We start from the raw sequence: 24,766 nt of genomic DNA, 5'->3' as shown, positions 1-24,766 counted from the left end.
CCTGCCACCCAGCTCTGACATGCCCTTTGACCACTGGTCTGTGGGGCCTGTTAGGCCACGGCACCTGAGAAAGACCATGGCAGTGGGGGGGGGGGGGGGGGGGAGGAAGAGGAAGCTCCTGGCCTGATGGATACTCCCTGCAGCATCACCCCAGCAGCCTGGCGCCAGGTCCCAGCCTCACCAAATTCCCTCAGGGGTGGCCAGGCCAGCTGAGCAAGACCCTGTCCTGGAACAGGAGTCCCGGCTCCGCGGGGCACCCCTTCCCAAACATCTTACCTGCCAGCCGAGCAGCCCGCCCTCCTCAGGGCTCTGAGTCCTGATCAGTGCCCCTCCTCCAAGCTGCCAACCCCAGAAACCCCCAGACTTAGGAGTGGTAGCCGCCTCCTGCAACCATCGTCCCGTCACCGTCACTAAAGTGGCTTCTGCCTTCCTGACACAGTACCTGGTACCAGGGTGGGGTTCATCCCCCACGCACCCCCCTGGCTCCCAGCCATCCTGCTGAGGCATCTCCACTGGTTGTCGGGCTCATCCAATTCCGTAAGCCAATGGCAGAGCAGACGGCGGCATGTTCTGGGGAAGGGTAAGATAACGAAGACGTCCGGCCCACGTGGCTGTAGGGCAGGTGTTCACAGAACCCTAAGGTGCACAGCTGGCTTTGCCACAGAGTGGATCCTGGTGGCCCTGCAAACTGGCAGAGAACAAGCACTTGCCAGGTCAGTGATGGCATGCCACGCACCGAGACGGCAGCGGCAGCAATGCCGCATCTGGGTGCGCCACCTGTGTCTTCAATCAACCATACTCCTTACAACCTGCCCGCCTCCTTACAGGTGTGCTAAGCACACCACCACTGTACCCTCTCATCGAGGATGCTGCCTTTGGATTGCCGTCGTGACCAGGGAGACGACGTTCCAGAGACTTCCACCTGCCCGTCCCTACCATGACGGCCCTTGCTCCAAGGTCAATGTGGAATCCGTGTGGGAATCCTGCCAGTTCTCAAGTCTCTCTGCATGGCACATTCAGGTCCTGGGACGATAACCACAGGGATCTGTGGACCCACTCAGACAAATGTCACCACTTGATCAAGGTAGCCCTCCTGGACCTCTGAGACTTAGTAACAATTCAGAGCCAGTGAAGATTACCACCCCCACCCAAAAACACTGGTGTTCCCTTTTCCTAGGCAGTCACCACAACAGGTGGCTGCAGGTTCCTTTAGGAGTGCCCAAAGGAAATCCATGCACGTGGCAGCATTCCAGGCCCTTCCTCCAGAATCTCATGCTCCCCTCAAACAAGGACTCTGGGTGTGCTGAGAGACTGTGCCTCTCCATCGTGGTGACCAAGCTGGGTTTCGGTGCCCTGACCATTACCTCTCCTCAAGGAAATGTCCTACGAACTATTCAGTTCCCAAAGGGGTCTTGACATCTGTGCAGATCTCAAGGGCAAGCCTTCTGTTCCAGAGAAAGTGCTTTATGCTTCTATGAAATAGCCACTCCCTAGTATTCTACACTGACATTTCTGGTCAGCGTAGGGATCAGCTTCTGACGCCACGTAACAGCTGAGGCCCAGGCCCGTGGCCAGGGAAACTCCTCTGCTCCCATTCACTGCCCATCCCTTTCAAATTCTACGGAGGGGTGCCTGGGTGGCTCAGTCGGTTGAGCGTCCAGCTTCGGCTCATGTCATGATCTCATAGTTCGTGAGCTCGAGCCCTGCATCAGGCTCTGCATTGACAGCAGGGACTCTGCTTGGGATTCTCTCTCTCTTTCTCTCTCTCTCTCTCTGCCCCCCTCCCCCCATTTGTGTTATCTCTCTCAAAAAAAAAAAAAATTCCACGGAGAATACACTTACCATCTCTGGCCACAACGTAGAAGTTTTCACATTTCCTGGAATGACTCATCCTCAAATGTTTATTCCAAAAAATACTTTATTTATTAAACAATATATCCATAATCTATAACATGATCCAAAAATACAGATATACATCTTTACATTATTCAATAAAAAGATTTACAATATTATCTTTCCTTTACAAAGGGAACATAGATAATTCCTTGAAAATAAAATGTAACATTCATGTTAAAGCTGCATCATCTTTTTGGATGAAATGTGGTCAAAGTGAACACCACAAAATACATTTGTAGAAAGAAAGAAACTTCATAGACTTCTCTCCTGAATGAGAACGTTTTTCTTAGGCTTCCTGTTTTAAAATTCCTCTCAGCACAGGTAGCGAAGACCAGCCACGGCTCACTAGCAATTGAGGAAAACCTTCAGTCTCCAAGGCCCATGATTAAGTGTCTATTCCGGCTCCGGCCACACGGCGGTGGTTGGGGGGGCAGGGGGGGGAGTGCTGCTGTTCGGACAGCGTGACAGCTCGAAGCCTTCCCTGCCAACGGCTGCCAGCCACAAGTCTGTGAGGCAGAGAGCCGCACGGCCGCCCGGGAACAGGACTGGCACCCAGCTGCCCAGTGTCGTCTGCAGCCCAGCAAACCACCAGCTGCCCAGTGTCCCCACGCAGCCCAGCAAACCGCAGGCATTCCTGTGGCTGTGTCTTCAGCATTTGCTGCCCTGGGCAGACTCGAAGCCACCAGGCTCCCGTGACCCTGGCCAGTCCCATTTCATATCCACTCGCTCAGGGTCCCAGCCTGTGCAGTGGGGACGGTCACCCCAGCCAGCAGCTCCACCAGCGCAGCCACAGATGGCGGGGGGGGGGGGGGGGGTTGGGGTTCAGTTTATAAGTGCATGTGTCCTCCTGTGGGAAAATGAGAGGCTGTCTGTCGAGCTGCTGACTGATAATCTAGCACTGAGAATGAGGAACGTGCAGATTCTCCTCAAACAAGGTATTCCTTCCCTTACACGGAAACCCCGCGGCCGCGGAGGGCCCGCACCCTTGGCTCAGATACAGCTGCAAGAGGGACCGCTGGGCCCAGCCTGGACCCCCTCAACCCAAGGAACAGGGCTCTGCAGCCCCCTCTGGGTCCGATCCAGCGCCTGGGAGGCAGACGGGGTCTGGTAGGAATCACCCCAGGATGAAGGCGGCTGGCCTCAAGCAGCAGTCCTCAGGACCAGGGCCACGCCAGGTGGCAGAACATTCTTCCCCAAGCAAAGCGCTGCTGTCGAGTGTCGTTCTGACTTGCAGAGTGTTGTTCACAGTTGGGAAGGACAACCGATCGGTCTTGACCCAAACAGCATTCCAGGGAATCTTCCTAATCCACTCATGTCTTCTGTTTTCTCCAAAGCTAAACGCGTGTTATTTTGGAGATACCAATGTAACTGACAAAAGTAAACACCAGAAACAGGTAGGCACAGAAACCTAAAGAGAAGAGGTGACAGCAGAGACGCCATCAGACTTTACACACAAGCTTCATATGGAAGTCAGCCATCTCTCCTGTCGTGCTCGAGACCCCGGAAACCAGGCATCGAGTGTACCCAACCAGCCATCGGCCTATGTCCACGGTCACCCGTCTTTCCGCGATGGCAGTGGCCGCGAGTGTTCTGAGAGGCAGTGCAAATATTCAACTAGCTTCCAAAGAATCACCACAAACTCACTGTACTTACCTACCCTCTCCACAAAAACTGGTAAAAGAGTGAAGCAGACAATTTTCCACAATTTATTCCCCACAATCTTTAAATACCTGTGTTAATAAAAAGCTAAGTTCTTAAATACAGACGAGCCTCGGTTTTGGCTGCAGTGGAGACTGAGGTGCTCGTGCGGGCCGGCGCTCAACCCGAAGCCCCCACCCCTTCTTTCGGAGAAGCAGGAAGGCATCAGTTCTGGGAAAGCCTGTCAGGCCCGGCGACCCCCTACCCTCCCCACGCAGCCCGGGGCGCACATGCCGAGCCGACCCCACCTGCAGTCGCCTGGAAGCAAGTCCCGCCACTCGGCCTGCTCCAGGAAGGACACAGGACGGCGCGTCTGCTGTGGGCTGACCCTCCGAGAACCACGGACGCAGGTCCCGGCTGGACACTCACTGCCCTCTGAGGTCAAAGCTAACAGTCAGCGCTCATCTAGGGACGACGAGCTGAGCTGGCGCGAGGCGGCCGTGCACGACACGGCTCCCCGAGATTCTCTACGTGGCATCTCCTGGCCTTGCTGACATACTAGGAACAGGAGGACACGTGCAGTGAACAAGCCATCGGAGGAAGCGGGGCACTGTTCCAGAAGGCCTCCTGATAAAGAGGAGACTCCTGTTCACCTAGGAACTTCCCATCTCGACTCTGCCTCCTGCGTTTCTTCTCACGCCTCCAGGACAGAGACCGGCTCTCCCTTCGGGGCTCCTCGGAGCCCTGTAAGTGGATGCTGTGGGGTCTCGGGGTCCACAGATGCTCCCAGAAGTCATGCCGCACACCGCCACAGACAGACCTCAACCGGAGGTACGCGACTTCCCCCAACTGGTACCAGCACGACGGTTCAAAACTGGTTTGGTGAGTGCAGACTGAAGGGAAAACGCGCTCTGGTTTCCCAGCCTCATTCCAGAACCACCGCGGCGCAGACTCACAGGTGGCCTCACGTAACCGTGGTCCCCTCGGACGTGAGCTGCTTACCAGTGTGCAACACGGCAGGTGTAAAATCAGCCCGGCCTCGCCAGACCGGCCTCGCCTCACGTGCACGCAGACTGCCATCTTCGTGCTGTCGCGACAGTTCCAGCTTCACAGTAAAACAGCAGGGATTCCCAGAGCGACGGCACACCAGCCGTCGGTCAGGCGTCTCACGGGTGGCTCACGGCAACGACAGCCCGCCTGCTGATGACGGGCCGTTCACTCCAGCAGGTAAAGCCCTCACGGAGGGAACTGGGAGTCCAGACGAACAAGGCAGCGCACAGTGTGGCAGGGCCCTCCCGCTCCAGGGACAGCCCCACCATCCCAGGCAGGTCACCGAGACACGGAGGACGCCTTCCAGCAACGCCTCGCCAGCTTCCGGGCGCACGCCTTGGGGGGACAGATGTGCCGCGGTGGCGCCGGGACGGTCGGACCACACAGGCTCACACCCCAGCTGCAGAGCGACGGCAGTGCAGCGGGTGGGAAGGTCCCCACCGCACCGGCCCGCGGAAGGCTCGGCCACTCGGTGCACCTGCCGTGCCCGGGGCCGGGCCCCGTACGAGAAGTCTCGAGAATGAAGTCACCGTGGCAAGTCCCTGTGAGATCACTCCTCGTGCAAACAGGGCTCAGGTGGATTCTTGCTTGTCTCAGGAAATACCCAGACTTACAACTGGCCGCTGAGTTGTTAAGTATCATTCAAAACAAGGTAGTTTTAAAACGAAGAGAAAATATTGCAACACGAAGGAAGGAATACATTAACTCGCTCTTCCAGCCCAGGTAGCAGCCTCACTTCCTCCTCCTCCTCTCCTGAACGCACCGCGGACAGAACCTGAGGAGAGAGGCACGGTGATCGGCCCTGTGCGTGAGGAGGCCCACCCCGCCCCCCGGGTCTCCAGGGACGGTGGCCGTGTCACCCCAACCGTGCCGGCAGAGAGCACACGGCTCTCCCACCGGACGCCCCGGCAAGGAGAGACCCCCAGCAAGTCGCTGTGGCCAGCGTGTGTTTCCAAGGTGACAGAAACGAGTCAACGAGCAAGACTGTGCGAACGAATACGCCTCTTGACCCAGTTTCTTGGCCCTCCCTGTGAGACAACGTGGCCACCGGGGACCAAAGCGGAGGCGACCCCACAGTCACATCAGCAGACCAAGCGCGGCGGAGGATGAACCAGCGCGCTCCAGCAGGTGGGGCAGGCTGAGAGGGCCCTGGAACCCGCACGGTTGGCGAGTGCTCCCTGGGGACCCTGGGCAGGCAGGCTCAGCGCCTCAGACACCGGGGGCCGCTCCTGGTCACGCCTGGGCCACGGCAGCTGTCAGTGACACCAGGGGACCTTCCAGCTGCTCCCGATGCACGTGACTGTGCCCCCCCAGGCCCCCGGCCGCCCCGTTCCCCAGTGTCCGGTCTGTGCCAGTGAGCGAGCACTGAGCGCACCCCCGGCCCTGCCCCCGAGGAAGCAAGGCTCCAGCGGCAAATGCACTCACGCAGGCTCGTGCCGCAAGAACATGTCAGAACAAATCTCACTTAATAGGGAAGAAGCCTGAACACTTTGTGATTCTGGAAAGACCCCAGAGAAACCCTGAGTTAGACAACAGGGGGGAGCCCCACCTTGCCTCCCTGCCTCTGCCCACGGGGCACAGACCCCCTGCCGCTCGACCCTCCCAAGAGGCAAAACCGTCTTCCAATGCCCGCTGACTCTTCCACCCGGAAGTTCCACCAACAACTCAAACCCACATGGGAACCTGAATCACGTTTCCCTGCCCCCCACCCCAGCAGGAGGCCCGCAGCCCCCCACCCGGGGGCCCGTGCCCCAGCTGCAGAGCACGGTCAAGGGCTGCGCAGTCACTGCTCAGACTTCCTGAGGCGACCCGGGGCCGGGACGCACATGGGGCCAGGCACGTGAGCACCCCCTCAGCCACTGCCCACTGAGCCCTGGGGACAGCACAGCCTGTCCTTCAGGGGTCTGTCACCACCCCCCATCCCCATACACGCGAACACGGAGGACAATCTCCGAGCCTGCATTTTAGAACTGAGACCCACTTCACCCACGGGTAAATAAAACCTGCTTTTTCCTTAAATTAACTCTCGGGAACGACACCGAAGCCACCAGCGGGCACACGGACAGGGACAGAAGCTGCCCCAGCACCCTGCATCCCTCCCTAGGTGAACACAAGCCCCATGGCAGGTCACCGGCCTCACCCAGGTTCGGATTTAATGCTTGTGCTCTTTGTCTTTCCCCAAATCTCCCCGGGAAAGAACTCATTTCATAGTTTCTACCTCAATCAAAAGCTTCCAAATAGCTGTTCCTTAGAAGCTTAACACAAATAGGGGAGCACCATGCAAACATCCTGAGAGACCGGACCCAGGCGAGGGGCGCAGATGTCCCTCTACCAGCTCAGCCCCAGGAAGCAGGACCCGCGGACAGCCCGTGGCCACAGCCTGGGCCTGGCAGGGGCAGCACTCATGATGCCCCACAGGCAGGGAGAGGCGGAGCAGAGCCCATACTGACCATTTTCCTTTGGGTTTCGTGGTCAGATCCACGCAGGCGAAGTGAAACCACTCGATAGGACACTGCAAGGCAGAGGGGAGGGCTGCAGTCAGGACTCCATGTGCCCCCCACCCCCCGCACCCCCGCACCCCCGGCCCTGGGTGCAGGGCCCTGCCCGAGGCCCGTGCACGGCGCCCATACTCACGTCCGGGTTGTCGCAGCCTATCATCTCCCCATAGGACACCTGGTGGCACAGGCAGTAGGTGGGCTCATTTGGGTCCACGGGCATGTCCAGCACGTCAGAGGGGTGCACGGACAAGATGGTGTCGGTGAACTCAGACCTGCGGGGAAACCACAGCAGTGAGCAGCAGGTGTGGGGGGAGAACGGACCGGCCCCTTCGTACCAGACAAGATGGGGCACAAAGGCACCCCAGAGGGCGTGAGGGGACGCACTTTCTACCCACTCTGGGGTCATGAATCCATCCCTGTCTCCTGCCTCCAACCTGCTCCCTGGGCTCCCCGCCCACCCCGCCCCAATTCCCCCATCCCCAGCCTCTCAGGGGCCCTCTCCCCTGGGGGCAGGCAAACACCCCTACTCACCAGCCACCAGCTGACGACACCTGAGAAGCCTGGACCCCAACCCAACCCAGCACACCTGGTGCCAGTCCTCCACCCCACACATGCTCACAGCACCTTCACCCCAAAACCTACAAACCACCAGCTGCCCTTCCCATCCCTGGAGCGGTAGGTCTAGGGAGCCCCTCCAGCCCCCTACTGCCCACCCCCCAGCGGGGCCGCTTCTGACCATGTGCCGCTGTCAACTGCCCACCCCCCTGAAGCAGGCCTGTCGCCCCCCACCTTCCGCAGCCCCCCTTGGTCACTAACCAGTGGCCCGGCCAGAGTCCGGCCTGCCCGTGCTCCCCTCTGTGTCAGCTGGGGCCTATCCGCCCCACTCCCCATAGCACTCCCGGCCAGAGTCCGGCCGTCCTGTGCTCCCCTCCATGCCGGCTGGGGCCTATCCCCCTCACTCCCCACAGCCCCGCCCCCCCCCCCCCACCGGCCAAAGTCCGGCCGGCCCGTGCTCCCCTCCATGCCGGCTGGGGCCTATCGCCCCCCACTCCCCACAGCACCCCCGGCCAGGGTCTGGCTGGCCCGTGCTCCCCTCCGTGTCAGCGGCCCACAGCTCTGCAGCCAAGCATTCACCTGCCTTAGAGCAGGGAGGGCTGGGGGTTCAGGCTTCTACATGTTTCGGCAGCTTTCAAACAAACCTACCAGCTACGGGGCAGTGTAGACAGTATGCTCCTACTAGCACAGAAAGGCAATCTTCCCTATCTCACCCTGCAGAATCAAGAACACACATGTGACTCAGGGGTATACCTGCTACAGAAACACCGCAAGTTCACACCAGGAACTTGGTGACAGGGATGCCGCGAAGCCGTGGCAGACCGTGTTTCCACACACCGACCAAGAGTCCGGTTCCCGAAGGCAACCACTGACCCCTTTGTCCCATACTGCCCGTCTAAGGACACTCTGTGCCTCTGCCATCAGATACCCAGGGCCAGCTGTGCACGCCACACTGCCCCCCTGCAGATAGCACTGTCCTCCCTACCGGCCCCCCCATGGCGCTGTCCTCCCTACCGCCCCCCCATAGTGCTGTCCTCCCTACCGGCCCCCCCACGGCGCTGTCCTCCCTACCGCCCCCCCATAGCGCTGTCCTCCCTACCGGCCCCCCCACAGCGCTGTCCTCCCTACCACCCCCCCCACAGCACTGTCCTCCCTACCACCCCCCCCACGGCGCTGTCCTCCCTACCAGCGTGCCCCCCCCCCCCCCCCCCAGCGAGTGTCCTCTTTGCCAGTGCCACCTCTGGCCTGAGTGCTGCTCGCTGGAGGCAGTGCTGCCCGTGAGGGCCCCAAGGCCTGTCTAAGCCTCTTCTCTTTGTAAGTGACCTGCTCTCTGTCTCTGGGAACAGGCAGGACTTTCTCTGTTTATCCGAAATCCGTGCGCATCACAAAAAGGTGTCCCGTCCACATGCTTTCAAAACGTTTCAGGCAACTCTCCAGACTAGGACGTGGTTTCCTCTGTTTTCCGCCAAACCTCGATTTCTCAAGCTGGCCTCTGACACCGTGTCTCACCCCCTGCTGGACCGGTGGGGTTTCCTCCCCGAGACTCACCTGGAGGACCGGTGCCAACCTGCGGTGGGGTCACCCCCAAACGCCCCAGGGCACGCGCCTTCCGTGTGCCGACCGCGCTTCGGCTGCCCTGTGCGTTCTGCTCGCGAAGCTGGACTGAGCTCTCACACCGCGAGCTGACATCTGACCTGAGCACCTGTCCCCCGGGCTCAAGGGCGCCACCCAACCGGCGAGGAGGCCTGGGATCGCCCCTGGGCACCTCCTCTCCGGTCTCGCCCGAGGGGGCTCTGGGGTGGGCGGGTGGAGCGCTGCCAGGAGGTCTTTCCCACCTGCCAGGCAGGCTGGAGACCCCGTATCGGCCGTGCTGGCCACCTCACTCCGACACTACTGGGCACAAATGTCCTCCGAGCCGATTTCCCGGGACATCACAGGCATCCCTCACCAGGCACTGCCAGGGATCCCCCCTCCCGTGCCTAAACCGCCAACTGCCCGATGTGCTTTCCAAGCACGAATCAGAGCCAGACTTCAGGGCAGGCTCGGTGCCCCTCACACACCCCTCACGTCAGCGGCCCCCGTGGCCCGTCCTGACCTCCGTACAGTGCTGCTCGGGGGCCCGAGAAGGGATTCGCACGGACGGGCCGGGCCCGGCCGGACCCACCCAGGCGCTCTGCACACGTCACCACCCGACGTGCCCCGCTCCTCCTCTGCAGCCAGCCCGGCACAAAGGGCCAGCTACCCGCCTCCTCGGCGCCGTCAGATGGCGGTCAGCAACGCACACGCCATCACGGCTCTGCCGAGGGAAAAGCCACGCGCCCAGCCATCTCCAGTGTGTCCACATAGGTGACGGTGGGACTCGTGCGTCACCGTGAGGTCTGCGGCACAGGCAGGTGTACCCCCGCCAGGGAAGCTCTAACCGCGCCTGAGAGCTGGGGCCTCGTTCCCTGTGAGGGACCCGTGGGGAGGCGGCCAACGAGAGCGCCTGCTGTCTCCAGAAAAGGCCACCACGCCTTTCGGTTCTGAGCAGCGTGGAGCAGGAAGACTCGGAGCCCTGCCGCCACGAGTCAAAAAACCAAACCCAACAAGTTGCTAAAACCACATTTTCCAGACACCGGAAAGCTGTGGAGTGACAAGGCCCAGACGCCCTAAGGCCAAGGGAAGGGCAGTGGCCAAGTGGGCAGGCCATCTGTGTCCCGGGCTTAGCCGAGGGCTGCCCGCCCTCTGGGGGGCCACACAGAGCCGGCACGGCCACCGACACGTGAGAGTTCTATACGTGGGGCAGCCGTGACCCCACAGTCATTCGCTGAACCTGGGGGCGGCACAGAGGCTGCAGAGCGGCAGAAAGGCTGAGCGCTGAGCCATATTCTCTGGGGAGGGGCCCGCCTCTGTACAGCAGCCCGTCCTCCACACCTCTGCCAATCCCAGGAGCAACACAGGCAGGAGACAAGAAAGGAAAGCCAGGGCACGGACTAGCCACACAGGCGCCTTTCAGGAGGGGGAAATAAACCCTGGGTCCCCCACTGAGAACTGGGGGGGGGGAGGGGGTCTTCCATCGTGAGACCTTTGACATCAGAGGGGACAGGGGACAGGGCCCAGGTAGAGTGGCCGCCGGCCTCCAGCCTGCTCCATTTGCCTGGACTGAGAGCAAAATGAACTCCTTCTGGGGAACGGCAGAAATCTCACCCTCCGGGTTCCTCTTATACCTAAAGTCAGACAGACAACAAAAAAAACTACAGGACGAGAAAAAGAGCAGGAAAACGTGAGTGAAAATCACGAAAAAGCTAATAGAAGCAGAGCCACAAATGACCCGAAGTGCAAATGAGCAGACAAGGGCTTGAAGCAGCTGTTACAAAGAAAATCTGAATAACGTGACTGCAAACAGGGAGACTCTCCAAAGAGGAACTAAAATCTGTACAAAAAGGAATCAAAGGGTGTTCGAGAATGGAGAACGCCACGTACGAGACGTCCTGCTGCTGGTCTCGTCCACCCGGAACTGACTCGGCCTGACCGCTCATATGTCAGCCAGTCGAAGGAGACCCACCAAGGGCCGGGCCCTTTCGAGCCCGTCTGCAGGCCGTGTTTTTGGCCCAGCCTCAGGTGCCCCACCAGACCTTCAGAACGCTGGCGCAAGCGGAAGCACACGCGAAAGCGCCCCCGGCCACAGATGGAACAGATCCACCGAGCACGGGAGGAGACCCCCCATGATGATGCTGAGAGAGGATGTACTGACATCTGTCAGCGAGATCTAGACTCCAGGAAACGCCGGGAGTCCCACAGTCTGGGCTCCGCGAAGGAAAGCTGTGAAGAAAGGAAAGGGACGGAGAAAAACTGACGCGTGAGAGAGACTGCAGGGCTCGTCTAAAGGAGAAAAGAAACACCTTCCGTTTCTGCCCAGGATATAACAACAGGCACCAAACGTGCCCCCCACCGTGAACAGGGAGAAAACCGGACGAAACGCGCGACAGCTCTTCAGACGCTGACTGCAGGCAGCACAGGACGGCAGCCCGAGAGAAGGTAACCGAGGCGAGCCCGGCAATCGTGTCGGCTTCCTGCTGGAGGCACTTCCCACACTCCAGTCCACCGAGACGAAAACCAAACGCAGCATGGAGGTCTAGAACCGAGGGAAAAACCAAAGTTCCAGGAGGGCAAGGCTGCTGGCATTTGGTGGCAGGTTGCTAGAAAGGAGGAAGTAAGAGAATGTGCTCCCGAAATCTGCAGAGGGACCCCTTTAAGTTTCCAGCAAAAAACTAAGCTGTGCACAGGTGAGAGTCCCTGAGTCCTGGAAGAGGGTACAGGGCGGCTGGGAGCTGAACTCGCCAGAGCTCACACACAGGCTCGTCACACTCGCTCCACGCGGCCAGCAAGGAGAGGCCTCGCTAAACACAAACAGCATTCAGAAGAGAACCCAGGAGGGCTATACCTTAGCAGTACAGCTTAACCAACCCTACAGTAAGGCTACCCTAACCTAGGCGTTGGTGGTCTGTTTCTGTAAATAAAGTTTTATTGAAACACAGCCACATATTTTCTGTGGATGCTTTTGATATAAAATAGCAGAACTGAGTGGTCACAGCAAAGACAACACGGCCTATAAGCCTAAAATGTTTACCATCTAGCCCTTTAAGAAGAGAGGGTTTTTGGAGCACCTGAGTGGCTCAGTCGGTTAAGCATCCGACTTGGGTTCAGGTCATGATCTCACAGTTCATGGGTTCAAGCCCCGCATCAGGCTCTGTGCTGACAGCTCGGAGCCTGGAGCCTGCTTCAGATTCTGTGTCTCCCTCTCTCTCTGCCCCTCCCCTGCTCGCACTCCGTGTCTCTCAAATAAAATAAATAAATAAACATTAAGAAAAACGGATTTTTTTTTTTTACAAAGGTTAAACATGTGCCTGCAAAGGATCAAGTTGATCCACAGGTAATTAAACTATTGACCAAAAAATTGGAAAATAAATTCAATACCTGTTGAACGAAGACAACAAAATCTGGCCACTCAACAACACACATTCACCTTGTCCATCATCCCATAAAAAATCACTAGATGTGTGAAGAAGTAGGAAAACGTGACTTCAACCAGGAGAAAAATGAGTCAGAAACAGACTGTACGCATTACGCACGGACAGCTTTTTGTACCTCACTCATGCCTTAATAAATTGGGGGTTTTTTGGCATGCTTTTCTTTTCTTTTTTCATTTTAGAGAGAAAGAGCACGAGAAGAGAGGGCAGAGAAGGAGAGAGAGAGACAACCTCGAGCAAGCTCTACTCTCAGCACGGAGCCCAACACGGGGCTCTATCCCACAACCCTGAGAGCATGACCTGAGCTGAAATCAAGAGTCAGACACACAACCAACTGAGCACCTAGGTGTCCCAATAAATAGGTTTTTAAAAAAAGAAAGAAAAAATCCCTGGAAATGACAGAATCAGAAAAGATCTTTCAGTAAGCCATCATAAATGCGTATGCTCAAAGAGAAAGGAAAACATAAATGTAATAAGGGAACCGTTGAATAGTACTTAAATAAATACGGTGTAAATAGAACTTCTTCACAAAAAAAAATCTCTTAAATGAAAGATTCACTAAAATTAGATTAAGTTAGACACTAAAGAAGAAGAAAAGACCTGAAGACAAAGTAATAGAAACTATCCAAACAGAAGCATAGGAAGAAAAACGTTGAGGAAAAAAAACCACCACCACCGACAACAACAAACGAGCTGAGCCTCAGTGAACTGCAGGAAAATATCATGTCAGCATACATGTAATTGAAGGTCCATTAAAGCCAAAAGGGAAGCAGAACTGTCTGAAGAACGTCTGAAAATTTTCCCAATTTCATACAAACTACAAACCAATAGTTTCAAGAAGTTCTCAATGAGGTCTAAGCCAAATATATACAAAAGATCCACACTGGGACAGATCATAATTAAGTTGTTAAAAATGAAATTGCCGAATGGAAATCTTAGAAGCAGCAAAAAAAATAAAGCCATGTACATTCAGAAGATCAAAGAAAAGCCTTTCTCATCAGAATCCGTGCAAGATAGAGGATACCAGGGAAGGAAATATCTTTAGTGCTGGGAAAAGTCAACTAAAATTCTGAGTCCAACAGAAATATCCTTAAAAAAAAGAGATAAAATAGACATTTCCAGACAAGAAAATTTTGAGAAAACACCTCAGCATCAGCAGACCCACAGTGTAGAACAACGTTGAAGGCAGTTCTTTAGCAGGAGAGAGACGACAGCAGAGGGAAATCCTCACGTTCGTAAAGAAATACAGGCAGCGGAAACGGTACGTACATAGAGTGACAATAAAACCCTTCCTCGTGTTTTATAGTCTGTTTAACATAATCAGTGGTTTAGACCTAAAATAATAACAATATGTTGTGAGGCAAATTATCACGTGTAGAAGCAGAACTTTTGACGATAGCACAGAAGGCACGAGGAAAAAAAACTCGTGTGGGTTCTTACATTACACACAAAACAGGGTAATATCATTAGAAGTTCACTGTGGTAAGTCAATGAACAGGGAAGACACACTAGAACAGTCCTTAAAACAGAATACCAAAACATGTACTCAAAAAAATACATATGGAGCGCCTGGGTGGCTCAGTCGGTTGAGCGTCCAACTTCGGCTCAGGTCATGATCTCACAGTTCATGAGTTCAGGCCCTGCGTGCGGCTCTGTGCTGATGGCTCAGAACCTGGAGCCTGCTTTGGAGTCTGCGTCTCCCTCTCCCTCTATTCCTCCTCCACTCGCACTCTGTCTCTCTCTCTCTCAAAAATAGATAAAGATTTTTAAATAAAATTTTCTAATACATGATTAATCTAAAAGAAGACACTAAACTAAGAGACGGCACAAGCGGACAACTACCAGCAAGAAGGTAAGTTCAAATCCAATCATATTGGTAATGATGTTAAATCTGAGTACTCTAAACATTGCAGTGAAAAGGGAGAGACTGTCAGACTAGATTAAAAAAAAAAAGCGAGACTCAACTTTGCTGCCTTCAGGAAACCCACTCTAGGGGCGCTTGGGTGGCTCAGTCGGTGGAGGGTCCAACTCTTCATTTCTGCTCAGGTCACGATCTCATAGTTCATGCAATCAAGCCCTGTATTGTACTCTGTGCTGATGGTGCAAAACCTACTTGGGATTCTCCCTCTCTCTCTCTCTCTCTCTCTCTCTCTCTCAGTTCCTCCCCTGTTCGTGCTCTCTCTCAAAATAAATAAATAAACTTAAAAAAATAAACCCACTCTAAATACAAAAATATAGGGGCGCCTGGGTGGCTCAGCCGGTTAAGCGTCCGACTTCAGCTCAGGTCATGATCTCACGGTTTGTGAGTTCGAGCCCGCATCAGGCTCTGTGCTGACAGCTCAGAGCCTGGAGTCTGCTTCAGATTCTGTGTCTCCCTCTCTCTGCTCCTCCTCCACTCACACTCTATTTCAAAAATAAATAAAAAGTTAAAAAAAAGTTAAAAAGAATAAAATAAAAAATACAAAAGCATAAATGTGTTGAAAGTAAAAGAATGAAAAAGGAAAAAGCTACACCATGCGAAAACTCATCATAAGACAAATGGAGTAACTATCATAATATCAGACCACGTAGACTTCAAAATAAAGAATATTACAAGGGAAAAAGGAGGAAATTTCATAACAATGAAGAGTCAGTTATTTTTAGAAAAAACTAAATGCATATGTACCAACAAATAACAGACTTTCAAAATATGTGAAGCAAAGCTGACAGAAGAAACAAGACAAATCCACAGCTTGAGTTAGAGACTGTAAGATGTTTGTCTCCATAACTCATCAAGTGAGTAAACAGAGTGTCAGGAAGGACACAGAAGACCAACAGAACTGCCAACCAAGTTATCCGACTAACAGCTACAGAACATGCCGCCACCAACAGAAAACACGATATTCTTCTCAAGGGCATATGGAATGTACAGCAAGACCGGACCATAAACCATAACACAAGTCTTCATCGACTTCAGAGAATTTCAATTATACAGTGTTCTCTGATGACAGCAGAAATATTAGAAACTGAAATCACAAAGTTACCTGGAAAATCCCAAATTACTTGGAAGCTGAAAACATACTTCTACATAAAATATAAGTCAAAGAAAAATCAGAGGAAATTTTAAAATATTTTGAAGGAAATAAAAATAAAACATACCTAAATTTATGGGACATGTTAACCGTAATTAGACTTAACAATAGTTTAAAAAAAAAAAACTATAGCTTTAAGTGCTTATATTAGAAAAGGAAAATATGAAAATCACTGATCTTAGTTACTTCCAGCTTAAAAAGCCAGAAAAAGAAAAGTAAATCCAAATAGCAGGAAAGAAAAAATAAAAATACAAGCGGAAATCAATGACAAAGAAAACAAACGACAGAGAAAATATAAAAACCGATGAAACCGTGAAGCACCTGGATGGCGCAAACATCCAATTCTTGATTTTGGCTCAGGTCATGATCTCACGCTTTGTGAGATCAAGTCCCGCATCAGGCTCTGCACTGACGTCACAGAGCCTGCTTGGGATTCTCTCTCCTCCTCTCTCTCCACCCCTCCCTCGCTTGCACCCTCTCCCAAAATAAATAAATAAAACATTAAAAAAAAAAAAAAAAAGTCAATGAAACCAAAAGCTAATTCTCTGAAAAGATCAAGACAAAATGAGGGAAGACATGAATTATCAATATTAGGTCCGAAAGAGGAATCATCAGTACAAAATCCTACAACGAAAGACAATCATGTAATATTATGACCAACCTGATATCAATAAATCTGACAATTTATATGAAACAACCAATTCCTTGAAAGACACAGATTACCAAAACCGACTCAAGAAGAAATAGAAAGGTTGAAGAGTTCCATAACTTGAAAGTGAAAACAGCATTAAACTGTAAACTTAAAGTATTTTATTTTATGTAAACCATTCCTTAATAAAGTTAACTTAAAAGAGAAAAAAATAAAAGGGTGCCTGGGTGGCTCAGGCAGTTAAGTGTCCGACTGTGGCTCAAAGTCACGATCTCGCAGTTCATGGGTTCAAGCTCCGCACTGGGCTCTGTGCTGACAGCTCAGCGCCTGGAGCCTGTTTCGGATTCTGTGTCTCCCTCTCTCTCTGCCCCTCCCCCATTTGCGCTCTCTCTCTCTCTCAAAAATAAACAAACAATAATATAAACAAATAAATAAAAGGGAAAAAAATAAGGTTAAAGTATAGCATCCAGGAACACACACACAGGGGACAGAACTACAAAGAATGGAAACAAACACCACGTAAGTCTGGGTCGTAGGTCCCCGGGGCAGAGGGAGGAGGTTACGGCTTCCACAGAGCCATGAAAGCACTTTTGGCTGAGGTCAATCACTGACCAGGATGTGCCTCAGAGGAATTCGTTAAACTACCTGCTTCTTCTGCATTTATTTACTGCAAGATGGTATTCAGGGTGTTTCTTAAAAGTTTAAACAGAACCAAAACTTCTCCCGTTTTTTGTCAAGAATGGACTGTCCTGAGATCTCCCCGTAACCGTCAGAACCATCTCCCCAGAAGCTACTCAGCTCTCTACCGTTTTCTCTGAGTCTAAATGTCACTTCTGTGAAGCAATAGAAGAGCGAGGGGGGTGGGGGGAGCAGGTGGGAGAAAGCTTTAAATGAAATATGCTGAAATTCAAGGTAAATGACACATCTGTTTAATAAATACAGTCATGCAACTTAATGATGAATATATCCAAAATATATATTTATACAGAAAACAACGAACAGCTATATATTTAGCTGCTGAAGTGTGGCTCAGCCTGAAATGTCGGTAAATGTTATAATGTCACTCAAAAGGCAGGACACACAGGGGCTCAGAGCGTGGGTTTTGGAGTCACACGGCCCTGTGCAAACCCGGCTCCCTGCACACCAGCTGTAAAACCTCGGCCGGTCACTCTCCCCAGGAGCCCCGTCAGGCTGCCGAGCGCAGGTGGAACCGCACCCACAGCGGGCACGCAGGGAGCGCCTCCTCGCTGTTAGCGGCCACTGGTGCTCCTAGATGCTAAGTAAATACTAGCGCTAAGTAACCTCTGGGGAGAAAGAGACAAGGAAAAGAGCCTCTCACCCTCCTTTATGCTTCTTTTTCTTTGGAGTGTCTTCTTCTGAGGTCCTCCTGCCACGACCTCGGGAGCCTCTTTTTTCTTTCTGACCTCGACCTTCTGAAAGACCATAAACACCCCAATTATCTGCACAGAATTCACTGAAGCAGGACAAGATTTACTCAAACGTGATATTTACCATAATGTTCCTAATACATTTATCACACAAAACTCTCCAAAACTCCGTACGTAACGGTAACAAAATGAAGAAAAATGAACAGACTTGCTTTTTAACCCTCGTCCCCCGGAGCTTTCAAAGTCACTGCCCTCCATCTTGTCCTTCAGGTCTGCTTCGAAGCGTGCCAGGTCTGCATCGAGCCTTCGAATGTGTTTATCCACCTACAGAAAAGGATGCTCGCAAGTCATTTAAAAATGGAAGCAGGACATCTCAGGAATCACAAACACACTGGAAATCAACCAGGATGTACATTCTTGGATTCAGTTGAGTCTTCAATTAACAGAGCGCTATAGAACAAGGCCCGCCATCCCAGTTTATGTGGGGGTCTTTGTCCCCACATGCTTTGACACCTCAACAGAGTAACTGCCACTCAGGAAAACCATGAAGGCAGACAGTAATGAGACACGGGGCTGTGAAACGCAATGGAATGGGGGCGGAGACATAAAAATCTGAAGAACGTACAGATTTCAGAGTACAGGTTCTCACAGAAAATGCCTCCGATGCCTTAGGTATTTAGACCAAGACGGTAGAAAGAAGAGAGAGAGGGCAATGGGGTCAAAGCTCGGGGATGAGACAGTTACCCGGCCCCACAGAAGAGACCTACAGACGCTGCCAAGACTTGACAAGGCGGCGGGCTCACAACACTCAGCCAATGCCACGTGCCACAGTCCAAAAGAAGGACTTGTCGGGGCACCCAGAGGGTGCCTTCCGGCAGACAGGGCAGCCCCCCCCCCCACCCCCTCTTCCCACAGAACAGGGCGGGGCCCACCCCTCCTCACCATCTCATAGGTCTGCATGGCCAGCTGCACCTTATCATCACTGTACTCCTTACACTTGCTGTAGGCGCTCTGGATCTTCTGCAGGTGCTCCACACGCTGATCTGGAGAAAGCGTCTTCACCGTGGAGATATACTCCGCAGCCAGGATGTCGATCTCTGCCTTCTTATCTGATGGGGAAATGGGGGAGAAGCTAGTCCCCGCAGGGGGTTCCAGAACAAGCCCAGCAGTGCCGGTTCCAGTGACGGTGGCTGACCGAACTCCGAATTACTGCTGGTAGGAAGCACAGTGGGCACGGCCTTCTGCAGGGAGCCTGGCGCCGGGTGGGGGGGCACAGATGCCACAGCCAGGGCAGCGTACCCAGGAAGTTACAGCGCACAACTGGGCACAACCGTGGTCCAGGTGAGAACACATACCGGCCCCACCGACTCTCAACGCCCCCAAGTAACAAATTATGTGCTCATTCAGCCACAACCTGCCTACTGCCCTCAAGTCCACACCCGAAAGATTTAGGATCCATATGGGAAAACACCCATAAAGGCAGAAAACAGGAAACAAGGCAAATGTGCGATCTATAGTAAGACGGATCAATAAACTGTGGCCCAATCACATGGAATGCTACCCAGCACCAAATAGCACAGCTGTCACCCATAGCAATGTGTATTAATCCCACAAAAGGTGGCACTGAGCAAGAAAAGCCAGACACAGGGGCACCTGGGTGGCTCAGTCGGTTAAGTGTCCAGCTTTGGCTCAGGTCATGATCTCACAGCTCATGGTTCCAGCCCTACATCCGGCTTCTGTGCTGACAGCTCAGAGCCTGGAGCCTGCTCCAGATTCTGTGTCTCCCTCTCTCTGTTCATGCTCTATCTCTCTCAAAAATAAATAAACATTTTTAAAAAATTTAAAAAAAAAAGAAAAGCCAGACACAGGGAACAACATACCGTGAGATTCCACTGATAATTAGGGGTGGACTGATACAACTCTGAAATCTCCGGTTTAGCGAGGTGAGAAACCTACTGTTGCAGGAGGAAAGCTCGGGGTGCCAGCCCCTTGGGGGGAGGGGTAGCATGCTCAGCAGGGTTACACGTGCCCCAGGCTCCAGAGGCTCCATTGCTCCATCTAGGCAGAGGTTCGTAAGTTGGTATTTGTTAGACAATTTCTAAACATATGCTTATTCCTGGATGTAAATGCCATATTTCACAATAAAAAAAGTCTCTATTTGCTAGTAGGGAGACTGTACCTCAGTAAAAAACCACAGCTATCCTGATCTTACAAAACTGTGCCAGGCACAATGAATGAAAAATCACCCATACCCAAGTCCGTTGCCACAAAACACAAAACCTCAAGGACAAAGAAGCAGCAGAAGCTGCTAAACAGGAAAAAGACCACATATATAAAGGATGAGGAATCCAAACAGCATCACATTTCTCAAGGGCAATGTGGAAGCTGGGAGACAAGGTAGCAGTGCCTTCCACATTCTGAGGGAAAAGATGGTCAATGTGGAATTCTATACCCAGCCAAACTGTTCATCAAATAGGAGACCAGAACAAACACATTTTCAGACATATAACATCATAAGAAATCTACCTTCCCGTGTACCCTTTTCCAGGAAACTACTGGAGGAAAGGCTGCAATAAAACAAGGGAGCAGATCAAGAAAGAGGATGTTTACAACAAAGCATTCAGGGTCCTGCATTGAAGATGAGCAGAGGCAGAGCCTGTGCAGCAGGCCTAGAAACAACCAGCCCAAGTATAGCCTGCAGGACAGGAAGCCCCAGGGGAAAAGGCTGCGTTTGGAGAGCAAACTCAGAAATGGCAGATAACCTAGTGTAACAGACACACGGAAAATGTGGAACATGTATGAAATGTGGAAAACAAAGCAATTATGAACTCCCAGAAAAACAGAAGTTATTCAAAACAGGTCACACAAGCACAGCATGTAACATGGCCCAGCTGCAAACCACCCAGTCAAGAGTCCTGAAGGAAACACCATCCCTGTTGTACTGCAGGTTCAGATTCTAACCCACTACACCAGGAGATGGCTGGGTGGGCGGGGGCGGTGCAGGAGCTGGGCAGGTGCAACTGGGGAAGCAAACCTTCATATTCCACGGTAACAGAATAAACCCCAAAGCAAAAGGGAGGTAAGTAAGAAATAGCAAAAACATGATGTTTAGAAACAGGGAGTTAAACACCAGAACATCAGAAAGTGCTCTTTTTAAACTATATACACACAGTTTAAAAACAAAAAAATAATTTTTTTAATGTTTTATTTTATTTTTGGGAGAGGCGGGAAGGGCAGGGAGAGGGAGACAGAGGATCTGCGCTGACAGCAGAGGCCGATGCAGGGCTCAAACACTCGAACCATGAGATGACCACCTGAGCCAAAGTCGGACATTCAACTGACCGAGCCACCCAAGTGCCCCGAAAAACATAAAGTCTTTTAAAGGAAAAGAAAGATGACAAACATTCTGATTGCAAGAGACAGATGATGGTCATAAAAATGATACATGAAGGGACACCTGGGTGGCTCAGTCAATTAAGCAACTGAATCTTGATTTCGGCCCAGGTCATAATCTCAATTTGTGAGTTCAACCCTTGCATCAGGCTCCATGCTGACAGTGCAGAGCCTGCTTGGGATTCTCTCTCTCCCTGTCTCTCTCTCTCTGCCCTTCCCCCAGTCGCCCACATGCTCTCTCTAAATAAATAAATTAACTTAAAAAAGTGTTACGTTAAGGTATGTTAAAACCCAAGAAACTAAGTATAATTTTTTTAGTGTTTTATTTATATTTGAAAGAGACAAAGCATGAGTGAGGGAGGGGCAGAGAGAGGAAGACACAGAATCCAAAGCAGCTCCAGACTCTGAGTTATTAGCACAGAGCCTGATGCGGGGTTTGAACTCACAAGCCATGAGATCATGACCTGAGCCAAAGTCAGATGCTTAACCGACTGAGCCCCCCCAGGCGCCCCTAAGTCTAATTTTAAAGTGTCAGCACACTCCATAAGACACCACACAATGCCCAAAGTTTAAGGCTAGGCTGCAGCCCCACTCTCTTGGGTCCCCTGGGAGACCAGTGCCACCCCAGTATCTTGGAGCCCCCTCTCCCCAATTGTCAGAGCACACCACCGGCTGTACTTTAAGGCCTGGACCCACCTTCCGTCCTCTGGTCCAGCTCTCTCATGAGCTGGAAGTTCCTCTGCAGCTCACAAGGAAGGTTCTCGATACCTGAAACACAGAGACATGTACTTCTCGGGAGCAGGACAAACTCTGCCTTCCAGACTTTATACCTAAAATCTACAAAAAATAAGCTCACGTCGTTTCCTGTTTCTGTTAGGATTTGGGGAGGAAAAGGGTTAAGATATCTTTTGGGGAACGGGTACCAAACACTGATAATAGACTCACAGGCTTCAGATGTTGTTGGAAGCTGGAGAAATTAGAGGGACTTATCCTGGAGCTGCGAGCAGAGGTGGGGAAGTGGCCCGTGTGACTGTCCACCCCACACCCCCCAGTCACTCCTCCCCTCTCAATACCTCACCACAGTGAGTAAGACCGAAACCCTGGGGTCTCTTTGATTTTCCCCCCCGATGTACTGTGAAAACCCATTCACGGGGTAGAACATCAAGCAAGGATATGGTCTCTCCGGGCTACACAACACATCAGGCACTGACCACGGGGCTGCTGAGCAACTGAAGGGCTGCTATTACAACTGAGCACTGAACTCTTCATTCGCTTGTTTAATTACTTCCAAGTTAAACAGACCACGCTGAACAGCGTGGGTGGAGGACCCCACCCCACACGGCTTTCTCCTCTGCACTGCAATCCTCCTACTCCAGAACAACCTTCCAGCCTGCCTGCACAGCCTCAACAGGCCCCTAACTGGCTCCCATGCTCAGTCCTAACCCCCTCCACTGTCTTCAGCTGACAGTGATTGTTGTAGGGCTAAATCCGGTCTTTACAAAGCTGCTGCTTAAAGCTGCCCAGCTCAGCCAGACAATGGCACAAACTCCCTCCACAGCCTCTAGGCTCACCACACCCTCCCATGGACCTTCCCGCTCTGTCCTACCCTGGGCTCTGCAGGACAGTGCCACCTCAGTGCTCTAGCAACCGGCTGGGGTCCTTCATGGCCCTTCTTCGGCTGTGAGCTTTTAAAAAAAATTTGTCTGCCCCATGTGAAAGTAAGTTCCAGGAAAAGGAGGACAGAGTCTGCTTCCCTGGCACACAAGCAAGTAGGCATGTCCATCCTGAGCTTTCACACAGGTGCGCAGAGCATGATGGAACTCACGATCCTCAAACCGTCCAAATGGGGCCCACTGGGAAGGTACCAGGACAGAGAAGAGCAAGCCCCAGCAGATGGGTTCAGCAGATGAGTTCATCGTGGTTCTGTAATGAGTGCTGCAGGGAAGAGCCTCCTCCCCTCCAGGGTGCTCTCCCACCTAGGACACCGCCCCCCGCCCGCCATCGCTCACGCTTGGCCTGGGAGGTCCCCACCGTCTCCCCCAGAGCAGCGGTTCACTTCCAACTGCTCCTGCTAGAGCTGCAGGTGGGGTTCCCAAGCAGCCAGGTACCAGGGACCGCGTATATTCCCCCTGCAATACAGCTCTCCAGCTCCCCTCCACCAGCCCCGCCCACCCCCTCCCGCCAGAGCCAGGCCAGCAAGAGTGCATGACCTTGACAAGCTACTTAGCCTCTGCAGCCTGCATTTCCCCATCTGTGAAATGAGGGAAATAACCATCTGCTCAGTTCTTAGGAAGCTCCAACCTGCGCTACATGTGGACAGAACGACGCCTGCAGGAAGCGCCTCACAGACGTCTGCCCGTGGTGCCGATCACTGCCCTGAACACCTGCGAGTCCCCCTCCTCCGTCCCCGGCCACGCAGAAACACAGGCACCGGAGGACACTCTCCAGCCAGTCTCGTCTCCCCCAACTCCCAGGTCACTGCACGAGCAGGCACAGAAACACGGTCGGAATCCCGCCCACCCCCCGCCCAGGCCCGGTCCAGCGTCCGAGGGGATACGGGCTCAGGGCTCAACCACCTGCGCCAGTCAACTGGGTGGGAGCGGGGCCGGGACGGGGGTCGGGAAGGACGGAGCGGGGCCCTGAGCTAGGCCTCTCCCAAGAGAGACTGAGGGCCTGGAGGGCGGTACGCCGCTGAGGGCAGGGGCGGGGCCTAGCATGGGAAGGGCGGGGCCGTGACACGCAAGCCACGCCCCACGCCAACCGGCCCCGCCCCTCCGTGACGCACCTGGAATTGGCGCGGCCGTGACGGTGGGACCCTGCGCCGCGCCCCCCGCGCGCATCTCCTTGCGGCCCCGCCCCGCCCCGCGCGCGCCCCCGCCACCCCCGCCGCCTCCGGACTGCCCTCGCCACCCCCACGAGTCCTCGGGGTCCGCACGCAGCGCCTGGTGTCCGTGGGGAACCGTGAGGGGGGTACCCTGTGCGGGCGCCGGGCTCGGGGGCCGCGAGGGACGCTTACTGTCCAGGTAGTGCTCCAAGTACATGGCGGTCGCCATCTTCGTCCGCGGCCGCGCTCTAGGTCTGCGCGGGCGGGCGGTGCCGCGAGGGGCGGAGGCGGGGCCGGCGCGTTCACTATTAATGAGCCTCGAGTGTTGATTGGCCCTCGCGTAGGGGGCGGGGGTGCCATCTGGGCACGCCCCCTGGCTTCCGGTCGGCAGGCTGCGCGCGGCGCCGCGCGGGAGCAGGTTTTGGCCTGGCGCCGGGGTGGGGGGGCAGGGGACCCGGCCCGGAGGCGGGGTCGGGGGCGCCGCGCACCCTGGACGCCCGCACCTGTCCGCGCGGCCCCGGACCCCCGGGCCCCCGTCCCCCGCCTGGCGGCAGCGCTGGCGCATAACAGGTGCGGGTCGGGTGTGACGAGTGTGGTACGGCGAGTGCGCGCGGTGTCGCCAGCGTCCGGCAGGGCGGTGGGCGACGCACGTGCAGGTAGAGCGCGGGCTCGCCACGTCGGCCGCTGTGCTGGGGAGAAGGGGCCCGGGCCCCGGAGGTTCCAGGGTGCCCTCCCGCAAGTTAGCACACCTTGACCGGGGGAGTTTCGTTATTCGGGATGCGTGTATAAACATGT

The 24,766-nt window shown here is 53.8% G+C and overlaps 1 protein-coding gene across 3 annotated transcripts; it reads right to left on the bottom strand.

Moving 5' to 3' along the window:
- Window positions 1-1,900: 1,900 nt before the first annotated feature.
- On the bottom strand, window positions 1,901-24,383 carry ING5 (inhibitor of growth family member 5). 3 transcript variants are annotated; one of them, XM_045482047.1, is made up of 8 exons: window positions 24,164-24,380; window positions 21,844-21,915; window positions 18,697-18,863; window positions 17,967-18,078; window positions 17,706-17,799; window positions 7,219-7,354; window positions 7,035-7,096; window positions 1,901-5,359 (listed from the first exon to the last, which is right to left on the bottom strand). In XM_045482047.1, the coding sequence occupies exons 1-8, from the start codon at window positions 24,198-24,200 to the stop codon at window positions 5,317-5,319; spliced, it is 723 nt and encodes a 240-aa protein (XP_045338003.1). In that variant the 5' UTR covers window positions 24,201-24,380; the 3' UTR covers window positions 1,901-5,316. The 3 variants fall into 3 exon arrangements, with proteins under 3 accessions (XP_045338003.1, XP_045338005.1, XP_045338004.1); XM_045482049.1 differs by lacking the exon at window positions 24,164-24,380 and adding an exon at window positions 23,449-24,013; XM_045482048.1 differs by lacking the exon at window positions 21,844-21,915 and having other exon boundaries at window positions 24,164-24,383.
- Between the last annotated feature and the right edge of the window lie 383 nt (window positions 24,384-24,766).

The sequence above is a fragment of the Leopardus geoffroyi genome, chromosome C1 (assembly GCF_018350155.1).
Source record: "Leopardus geoffroyi isolate Oge1 chromosome C1, O.geoffroyi_Oge1_pat1.0, whole genome shotgun sequence".
Lineage (NCBI taxonomy): Eukaryota > Metazoa > Chordata > Mammalia > Carnivora > Felidae > Leopardus > Leopardus geoffroyi.
Note: the sequence above shows the minus strand (reverse complement) of the source record. Positions and strands in the feature narration are given on the sequence as shown.

What these genes read in the sequence shown, in the direction of transcription:
- ING5 (XM_045482047.1), bottom strand. Translation starts at nt 24,200, where the DNA reads ATGGCGACCGCCATGTACTTGGAGCACTACCTGGACA. An exon ending in GCTGGACCAGAGGACGGAAG is followed by an intron (nt 18,864 to 21,843) that starts GTGGGTCCAGGC and finishes TTTCCCCATCAG; the next exon opens with ATAAGAAGGCAGAGATCGAC. An exon ending in ACGAAACCCAAAGGAAAATG is followed by an intron (nt 5,360 to 7,034) that starts GTCAGTATGGGC and finishes CTCTCTCCTCAG; the next exon opens with GTTCTGTCCGCGGTGCGTTC.